At 36.1% G+C, this 10,420-nt stretch overlaps 1 protein-coding gene across 4 annotated transcripts in view; it reads left to right on the top strand.

Annotated features, from left to right (window-relative positions):
• SREK1 (splicing regulatory glutamic acid and lysine rich protein 1) overlaps window positions 1-10,420 on the top strand; it is a 39,772-nt gene that overhangs the window by 20,185 nt on the left and 9,167 nt on the right. For 3 of the 4 annotated variants that reach the window (XM_049796554.1, XM_049796553.1, XM_049796552.1), the window contains 7 exons: window positions 575-698; window positions 989-1,104; window positions 2,476-2,640; window positions 3,670-3,848; window positions 4,426-4,556; window positions 6,046-6,160; window positions 8,706-8,825. In XM_049796554.1, the coding sequence (XP_049652511.1) occupies window positions 1,042-1,104; window positions 2,476-2,640; window positions 3,670-3,848; window positions 4,426-4,556; window positions 6,046-6,160; window positions 8,706-8,825 (773 nt within the window). In that variant the 5' untranslated portion in view covers window positions 575-698; window positions 989-1,041. The remainder of the gene's footprint in view (window positions 1-574; window positions 699-988; window positions 1,105-2,475; window positions 2,641-3,669; window positions 3,849-4,425; window positions 4,557-6,045; window positions 6,161-8,705; window positions 8,826-10,420) is intronic. The other variant, XM_049796551.1, reaches the window with a different exon arrangement.

Raw genomic sequence — 10,420 nt, 5'->3', positions numbered from 1 at the left:
TGATTTTTGAAGATTTTGGGGGGTTCATTTAGCAGTCTAATTGTGAATAACATTGAATGAAACCTGTGTTTAATTCAGACTAGATATTACTTAAACCTTTAGTTTTACAGGGGGAATATCATCTGATTGAAATAGTAGGAAATAGGTATTTGGGGAAAATATAGCTTGCTTAACTGATGAGTTATGATTTTCTTCAACCTCAGGAAATTTAAAGCTAATTTGTCAAAGTTTCAGGTAAACTGAAGTGACCTAGAATGTGAGACAGTACAAATCTAAATTTTTTCTTCCCTCCCCTCCTCCACGTCCAACTTCACTTGTAGTATGTATTGTGTGGAGTCACAGTAGTTTAGTGGTTTTTTATTTTATTTTTATTTATTTTTACATCCAAAGTAGGTAGCACCAGAGGAATTTTAAAAAAGGCACAAATTTCAGCTAGCTCGTACTTTGGGTGTTTTTTTTTTTTTTCTTTTTTTCTTTTTCTTTTCTTTTACTGATTTGGTTATTTGCCATTTCTGGGGATTAAACTTTAAAAAATGTTCTTCTTTTCTGTATCTGATGTTCTGTGTGCTATTAGTGATGCAGCCAACACGAACGGTTGTCATGTGTAAAACAACTTTCGATCACCGCGAAAACACCGCCCTGGGAAAGCGTCCATGCTTGATATCGTTTGGTTCATGAACATTAAGTTTCCAGTACAGGTGACCCATAGCTCAAAGTGTTAAATAATTGTATACATTATTCAGTTTTTAAAATAATAATCCATTAATGAGATTGCTAGTCTTTGAAGTTTTGCTCACTTTTGTTTTTCCTAGTAGAGCAGGGTAAAAGGAAAAACTTAAGTTCTTATTTGTTTCTTTGTAAGGATCTGGTAGATAGATTCATTGTTATTTATTACATTTTTAAATGCAAGGGTAATTGTAAGATCATAGAAAGAGTAACATCTGTGTAGTGTTCCAACTCTGTGTAATGCTTTCATTTGCTTCTTCAGGTAAAATCCCAGATGAAGCCAAAGCCCTTTCTCTGTTGGCGCCTGCTCCTACTATGACAAGCCTGATGCCTGGTGCAGGGTTGCTTCCTATACCTACACCAACCCCTTTGACTACAGTAAGAAAAATTCAGTTGCTGTTTGATTTCTGGTTTTCTTTATACTCAGTAGCCTTTTCTGTGTTCAGAGAACAAGAACTATCTGATCTATAGGTGTTGTCCTCTTGTATGCTAGATCGGTGAGGGTTTAGCTGTGGTGCCTCTTTTCAGGGTAGATCATAAGATGTCCATGAAGTACTTTTCCTGGGTTTTTCTTTCAGATTATTATTTTGCAAAATAGTGGGTAAATACTGATTTTGGTTGTGTCCATTTTAATTGTTGTCCATCCCTAGACCCATTAATTTGGTCCAGTGGCAGTGCTATCGACTTCCTAAAAATTTGTTAAAACATAATAGTTACATTGACACAGTTCTTTGGACTATTTAGATGCTGCATTAGGGTGCTTTTATTTGGTATCTCTACAACAGGGCTTTTGACTGTTTGCCTAGCAATGTTTTCACTACAAAAAGCATCAGAGCTAGCTGCTGCTACTTCTGCTCCGTTCACTTTTGCCTCTGTAAGCCTTTCTTGACATCAGCAGGCTGCTGTGACCTATTCAGGGAAAATTTCAAGTTAAAATAGAGTAGTTTTCTCCTTTGTTACACAAAAAAAAATTATGGGTAGCTTATTGAGAATTTCTCAGACCTGTTAGAAAATTGGTTTGCTGGAAAGGCAGCTGCTTTTTGGGTGGAGAAAAAAATTTCAAACCAGGAACTCAGCAGACCAATTTAATAGTGATTTTCAAGTGACTTTTTTTATAACATTCCCCAGGAGAGATTTCAATTCCCAGTTCCAAAAATGAGAGCTATATTGTCCTAATTCTCTAGGAAGTGTCTGTGTTTGTAGGGAAAGAACTTTGACTTAATATCCTTCGCATTTCAACTGTAATTAATCTTGCCTTACATGTTGTGTTTGTCCAAAAGGTACCTTATCTGTCCCTTTGGTGGACTGTTATCTATTACAGAACAAATTGGTCCTGGGCACTGCAAATTCCCTTCTTCCCTTGCTGGACAAGGGCTCAGCAGTTCCTCCTCTACTCCTTACACTTGCTGTGGCAAAAAAATAATATTAGTAGTGTCTGAAGGCATCTTACTCAGTTTGATTGACTAAGAATTAGAAGTTCAAGCCTATATGTTTTGATACACTGCATCCCTGGCCTGACCTCTTTGATAAGATCTTAAATGATAGCCCACAGAAAATCCTCACTATAGAAGGTTATTTATGGGTAGATTTTTGTTCTTCAAAAGAAGTGCTCTGCTGGGACCTTAAAATATTGCCTATGTTCATTAGATTTATTTTTACAGAAATGTACAAGGCAGGCAAGTATTAACAAGTGAAGTATTTCCCACCAGTGCTTCGTTGCAAAGTGTATTCTGTTTTTATGTTTTCTAGCTCGGTGTTTCACTTGGCACTTTGGGGGCTATACCAGCAGCAGCATTGGACCCTAACATTACGGCACTGGGAGAAATACCACAACCACCAATTATGGGGAATGTGGATCCATCCAAAATTGATGAAATCAGGAGAACAGTCTATGTTGGAAACTTGAATTCCCAGGTAGCTTTTTTTTGTGTAATGGAAATACTAAAAGAAGGTTTAGAATTGTAATTCGTGAATGCTAATAATGTTAAAGAGTTTTCAGTAGCTGATGACAATAGGAATTGAACAAAAAATAATATCCTTTTTGGTAACTAGTGATATTTTAAATTTTGAATGCTTCTGTGCCGATCAGATCAGACCAAACTGTGGAATTCATTCTGGCAGGATACCAGAGAAATCACACTGTAGCTGAAATCAAGAAACATGCTTATGATTGTGTGTGTGTGCTGATGAAATGTCCAGCTGGGTTGTGTTAGCTTAGCAATGCCTCAGAAGTCCTGAGATCATAGTAGCTGTTCCCCACAACACTGTGCAGTTGCTTAAGTACAGTAAGATGGAATGATGTGTCCTAGTGGAAGTTGCAAAATTAGCATAGATACCTTTGAGTTTCTGTAACTGATAAGTTAGGTCCGTCAGAAACTTGGTTTTTCAGCAGTTGATTGAATTAATTGAAAAACTATTTGCTTTTGACTGATGGCAATATAAATATTTTATTTTGGGTTTTTTTGACTGCCAAAGTAGCTACTAGAATGTAAAAGTACTATTGATTGCGATAAAATAAAACAAGCTGGAAGCTAGTAGAAAAACAGATAAAAGCTAAGTCTTGTAATATTGTTTGGATTTTTTTTTTTTTAATTGATCAAAATTCATGGTCAGTAGCTTGTACACAGGTGTGTAAGGAAATTCCTCGTCAATTATTTCAAATTAGTTGCCTGAAAAGTGCAAAATGGTGCAAATGCTCTTTTAACCTAGATGTAGGGGTTCAGGGCTTGTGGTTGCATTATTCTAAATTGTAGTATATTCTTTAGATTAAAGGAAGAAAAAATACCTGTCTTTCTTAAAGTGTAACATGACAAAATTCATGTTGTCTATGTAATAATGGTGAAATATCTTTCCAAAATCTGTAGCTCTTAGATTACCTGATATATTAGATAAGTTGTTTTCATTATATATTTTACTTCAGCTGAGCTCTTCGACTCTTTCTAGACTACAACAGCAGATCAGCTGCTTGAATTCTTTAAGCAAGTTGGAGAAGTCAAATTTGTGCGAATGGCAGGTGATGAGACACAACCAACACGATTTGCTTTTGTGGAATTTGCAGACCAAAATTCTGTACCTCGAGCTCTTGCGTTTAATGGAGTTATGTTTGGAGACAGGCCACTGAAGTAAGAAATTAATTATCCATATGACTACTGAATGAGAGATTTCTTTGTATTCTTATACATTTGTGATCTGATGTGCAAGAAACTGCTGTGATGAGTATTTTTTCAATATAAGGACCTATTGTTAGCAAACTGGAACATTTTTATAAACTCCAGTTTCAAGGTTGTGCATAACTTTCTCTGAGAAGAATATGGATGCCATTGAGTAAAATATATTTGTATTTAATCTTGAGAAAGTGGAAGCTATAATAGTGACAGAATGTGCAAAGTCCTTAGAACTAATTAAGCTTTCTATATAATATGTATGTAATTAGTAGGCCTTAACGTAGAGATTTGATCTGAAATGGAGAAATAGATTCCTAGCCTTCTACTAGCAAATATTTTGACACAGAAATATTGTGCCACTTTTATTTACAAGTGGTAAGATTTGAAAGCAATAAAACACATTTCAGATATTTAGAACAGATGAGTGTTAGAATGAATCTGTAGTTTTGCTGAACTTCGAAGTTTTTAGTTGTTGTTTTTCATTTTCCCTTTTTAAGTGTTTGGGAGTTAAAAGTTTTATGTTTCCTTCATTTAGAATAAATCACTCCAATAATGCAATAGTGAAGCCTCCTGAAATGACACCGCAAGCAGCTGCCAAGGAACTGGAAGAAGTGATGAAGAGAGTAAGGGAAGCCCAGTCTTTCATATCTGCTGCTATTGAGCCAGGTAGGTACATTATGTTCGTTACTTAACAGACATGTTCTGTGTGTACCTTGGCACATGCTTCTCAGAGCATTATCAAACACAGGAAAATGGTACTCAAGGTGAACATTATGTGTTGGAAAAAAAGAAAATAACCAAAATTGTGTTCATGCAACAAAGCAGGGGAATGAAGCTGACTTTTTACTTCATCATGCCTTATTTTCAGATACATTCTCACTAAGTGTTTTCAAAAATGCAAAGTTAATACTTAATATTGGTGCTTTTAAAGTTAAAGGTACTTAAAACCTTTTAAAAGAGGATGCTTTATATTTTGTTTTGTTCTCCTCTAGCACCTATTAATGCCATAGTTTCATGATCAGAGGGAGCTAGTATGGTTCTGAAAGCAGTAATACTATGCTTTCCTTATCTGCAGCAGGTTAATTTTGTGCCTGGGCTATGCTCTTTTTCATGCTGGCTCAAGACTGTGTGCATCCTTGTAGCAAATGGGATCAGAGAATGAATCTGGGATAAAACTTAACATATTATAAATGATTTTTTTTCATCCAGGTTGGTTCCCTGATCCCTGTTAACACTGAGATGCCAGGTCAAGGAGGAAGGTGTTGGTGGGTTGAGAGGTTGGACAGACATTTCAGTGCTGGTTTATGCTGACTTAAACTGTTTGCAAAACCACAACATAAAAAAATTCTCAATTTGTTAAACTTGCAGTTGGGATCCTCCTTTTTCTTTTCGTCAGCGACATTTTGTCATTTTTCTCACTAACAAACCCAGACCTTGTCTTACATAGGTTAGATAGTGTGGACTCTTGAGGGTTTTTTGGGGTTGGGGAGGGTGGGTGAGTATTTTCTGTTGTTTTTTAGGGTTGGAAGAAAATCGGCTCTAACATTTCCTCAATGTTAAGCAGCAGAATAACAGTGTTTTAGAATGTGAACCAAAGTCTGGTGAGGTCACTGCTAAAGGTTTCTGTTGACTTCCTGGCCTTTGGATCTGACTTTTCACCCTGTTCTCTCCATCCCTTCCTCCTGCAAAACAATGTTTGAGGAATAAAACTTCAATATTTGTGCAGTGGTTGAAATATCTAAAAATATGGAAAGTACTGATTATTATTTATATTTTATGCTTGTTTTCAAAATTATGCCCTCTAAATTCATTCTTCTCAGGTTATTTAAAAAAAAAAAAGTAATTATATTAAATAATAGACCAAGAGGAGAACATGTTGTGATCTTGTGCATTGTGGCAGCAACATAAATCCCATTCCTAATAGAGCTAGCTGTTTATAATTATCTGGTTTATGTGTACTGCTGCAGGATGGCTGCACTCAACGAGTATATGCAATGACTTTCTTGGATGTTTCTGAAGGATATTTGCAAAGAAGGAAGATGTGCAAAGAGTAGGCCCCTTGCACTATGTGTGGTACATTCCACTTGTGCCAGATTGTTAACTGGGATCTTTAAATGTTCTGAGCTTACACTGCAAAGTGGTTTTTTCCTCTCAGAGTCTGGAAAGAGCAGTGAAAGAAAAGGCGGTCGATCTCGTTCCCATTCTCGTTCAGAATCCAGGTCTAGCTCAAAATCCCGATCTAGAAGGAAAAGATCACACTCTAAACACAGGTAGGTATGGTTTTTATTTTGGACTAAGAGATCATACTGGGTTTTTTTGACTTGTGATGGTTACTGAGATTTCTTACTGAGTTCCAAGATGAGTATCCCTGTAGAGAAGATTACTAACATACACTGAGCAGGTCAGAGTAACCAGGAACTTCATCTCTGAACTGGTACTCTTTCCCTCTAAATGCTAAATGTTTTCAGGATTACTTTCAGTTACAATACACTAGAGGGCATGTTTTGTGCCATGTAGCATAACCATTTCTGTGGTTTCATGGTACATTTTGTGCCATGTAGCATAATATGATTTTGTGACCCTTATTTTAAAAAGAAATAATTACCTGTGTTTTGTGGATCAAACATGCAGTTTACTGTTAAGACCCTGAGCAGATAGGCTGGTTGGTTTTACTAGTAGAAAGTTCCTGATGTCCTGAACTTCTAAACATCAAGTTAACACATGCAGTATTTTTATTTACTGTACTGTAGATGTAAAGGTATGTTTTTTAAAAGCAGAAGAAAAAGGCTTTAGGGGCAGTTTTTCATTTTTCAGATTTTGTTTGGTTTGCTAAATTTGTTCGGTCCTGAAACAGGTTTTGGAATGTAAGAGGAAATAAAATTACTAGATCACCTTTAAAGAATACCCATTAAGGTTTTTCCAAGAGTGAGGCAGTCTTGCTCTGTGAGACGCACATCTGAAATGGTTCAGATTCTTTCAATCTCAGGAATGTCTTTTGAGAATTTACGTAATCAATCTAAAGATATTTGGCTACATTAAGTAACAACAACAACAACAAAAAGACATTTAGAATGTATTTGACCTTTAAAAAGCTGAGTGTTGTCAGTATTGCAGCAACAGCTCTGTTGTACCCTTTCATGCATCATCTTTTAACGAGGTAACTTGAATTCATATAGATACAGAAAAGATTGCCAGAGGGAGTTATCAATTATACTACCAAACAAATACAATATAAGTACAGGCTTCAGTTTTGCAATAGTGAGACACCACAGGACATGTTGTCTAATGACATCAAAATACTAGGTACCTTTTTAATGCAAGAATAATAATTTGGTCACTTCCTTATTGCTTGCTTCTCTGCTGTTTCCCTAACTCGGAATGTAACTGCAAAACAGTCTTTGTCTTGTATAACACTGCAGTAATGTCGGTAATATTTTGTATTGACACAAACCAAATTGATTTTTAGAAGTTAAACATACATTTTTTTACTTATGGAAAACCCGTGCTTTAAACTGTTCATAGTTTTATATATATAAATATAAATATGTTTCTAAATGATTTATCACTGCTACTGTTAGTTTTGAGAACATGCTGAAGAAAGGCCAGTCTGATCTGTTGAGGCAACTTCATCCCTAAGAATAAACTATCTTTTCCTCTTCCTTGTTTTACTGTTTTATAAAACACTTAAATCGTTTTCATCTCTATGATACAAATTTATTCAAGGTCTTATTTTGACTCAGTTTTAATTAATTTGCCCTGTTAGTTTGTATTTCTGCACTAATAAGCAGAGCAAAGCTGTAGGTAAAAAATGGTTGCCTGTCCTGTTGGTATATATTACTCTGTGTGTCTTGAGCTGCAGAAGACAGGTGGAGCTGGTATTTTTTGTACCTCCCTGTTCTTCAGGATTTATTGAATAATATACATGGCCTTTCTGTCTTTGGTAAGTTAAACTGCATGGTACCTTAAAGGCAAAGTATCCAATTATGTGGTTTTTTGAAACTTGCGGTTCAAATTCAGCTTTTTATTTTTGCTTTCCTAGGGAGTGTGATCTTCGAAAAATAGGGAATATTTTGGAAAAAAAGAATATAATAATATTTAAAGTCTTATTTTCGTGATCAAAACTACGACTATACTATATATGTTTATTGGAAGACTTTAATTGGATTTTTACAGAATATCTGCAAATTATTTGCATATCATATAGTAAATGGTCATTCCTTTCCTTGAGAATTGTTACAGTTGAAATCCATGCTAACAAATCCTTTCACCTGAAAGGGTAACTTGGCTAAATGCTGAACCAGAGATAGTGGGGTTTTTTTTTTGCTTTGGTTGGGTTTTTTTAAAGTTCATTTAAATTGTGTGGCTGGAGAAAAATGCAAAAAGAGACCAGTTAAAGCAATCTTTCTTCAGTGAGCAAGACTGCAATAAGTGACTGGGCCTGGAAAAGAAACAAAATGTAACTATTTTTACGAGCTGCTAGAAATTTGTCTATTTTATGCACTGTAATTTACTAAGGACAGCTATCCTAATATGATATGAAGAATTTATATTTTCCAGAATGTTCATGGAGGTTATTGTGAAACACGGGTATTACTTAAATGGTGCATTGTTTCAAAGGAGGACATGTGCACCTTGTGAAGCATAAAGTACCTGTATTTGCAGGAATGTTGGTAGGCAGTATATTACTGAGGTGTAACTTGTTACATGATTTTATGTAGTGAGGCAAGATTTATGGGTTTTTTTCCTTTGTTGGTTGACCTAATTTTTATGAAGTTTCAATATTAAAGTATTTTTCTTCTGGCATTGTTTGTATAGAAGTAGATCTGGCAACAGATCACTCTCAAGACACAAGGACAGACGCAGATCCAGAAGTCCCCTGAAAAAACGGTCTAGGTCCAGGGAAAGGCGGAAATCAAGAAGTCGCTCACGTTCTCGGTGAGTTCCATTCCTAAGAAATTATACTGTTCTTAGCACACAGTGCAGAGTTTTTGAAAAAAATCTTATAAACCTTTTAGGTGATGGTAAAGGCTGGAATCTCTAAATGCTTTAGCCTGTCCTTAGCCTTTGTCTGTGGGACAAAAGAATAGAAAGTAAATTTAAATGCTGAGTGTACTGGTTTGGGCTGGGATAGAGTTAATTTTCTTCATAGTAGCTCATATGGTACCTATGGGGTTAAAACACCACACTGAGGTACCTAAACTTTGATAGTCTGGTCTACATTTATACCAATGTGCAAGCTGACCAAAAATAGGTACCTTTAATTGCCAGACTTTAACCAATAGATTAGGAATCTTCTGTGTAGCCTGTGCAACCCACAAAAAAGTGAATGATGCTTGTTTGATCTATACCAGTTGAGAAGGTTGGATTCAGGCTGAACTCGATCCCACATTCGGAGAATGTGTATAAAGTTTTTGTGCATGTGCCTTTGGCTATCTCATATTGGCCATATGCTATTGTGGTTACAAACGTATGTGTCTGTTATATGGCATATTTGCATTTCAGGATGTAATGCATTTATATTTTACCTAATCTATTAATCTTTAAGTCTGATCATCTAATTATAGAACTGTGAAATTCCAGCAAGATAATAGCATAATTTTCTGAGGGATGAAGTAGTGAATAATCACAAAACAAAAGTGCCTATGAATGTAGCTTTCATGAGTAGAGGTCTTGGTACTTTTCTTTATGTTTCATCTCTGTAATTCCCCTGATTCATTTAAAGGGAGGTTCATACTTAGGTTGTGCAGTTGCCTCTTGTTTTTTGAGGAAAGAAGTTGTATGGGAAAGAGAACTGCAGATCTGTGGACCTCAGTGGAAACAGGAATAGGCTACATATCTACCTGGGCTTTTTGATGGATCTTTTTGATTCTCAGTTGCTGTTGTCTGAACCTTCTTGAGATATCTGGAAGGGGCAAGTCAATGAAATCTCTGTGATAAATTAACTGGAAGGCAGTTCTTGGGTCATTGTGAGACTCTGCTATTGCAGGGATTGCATGATGTTTTCATCTTTATGATCTTACATTCCTTCTCTGAGCATTCTAAAGAAGTATTTGTCAAAACCTGATGGGAACCAAAGTTGTCAGGTCACAGAGCATACCACAGCCTACTATTTATTAGCAGTTCAGAAGATACAGCCAAACGCTTCTGTTGAAGGAAGGTGGGGGCTGTGCTTAGGACCTTTCATGTGTGAAGGAGTCTCTCTGAGAATCTTTAAAAATCCTAGAATAGGTACCAATACCAATAGACACAGCAACTTCTCTAAGTCTGGTTCTCTTGGACATATAAAAGCCTGCTAATCAACTTCTCTTGTGCTTTCTCCTGTTCCTCTCTCTGAACAATTGTTCATTTTCGTGTCCTAGAGGCAGGTCCAGGAGTCACTTGTCTCTCTGCTAGAAAGGAGAGCCAGAGGCTCGCACTTCCAAATAGTATTGTATCAAATGTAATCTTCCAGCCAAAGCTGTGATCTAATCAATTTTTATTTGGCTTGGCAACTAGAACATCAGTTGGAATTTTCCTCACTGTTCTTCTTT

Source organism: Accipiter gentilis, chromosome Z (genome assembly GCF_929443795.1).
Source record: "Accipiter gentilis chromosome Z, bAccGen1.1, whole genome shotgun sequence".
Taxonomy (NCBI): Eukaryota; Metazoa; Chordata; class Aves; order Accipitriformes; family Accipitridae; genus Astur; species Astur gentilis.
This window is presented reverse-complemented; position numbering and strand designations above follow the sequence as displayed.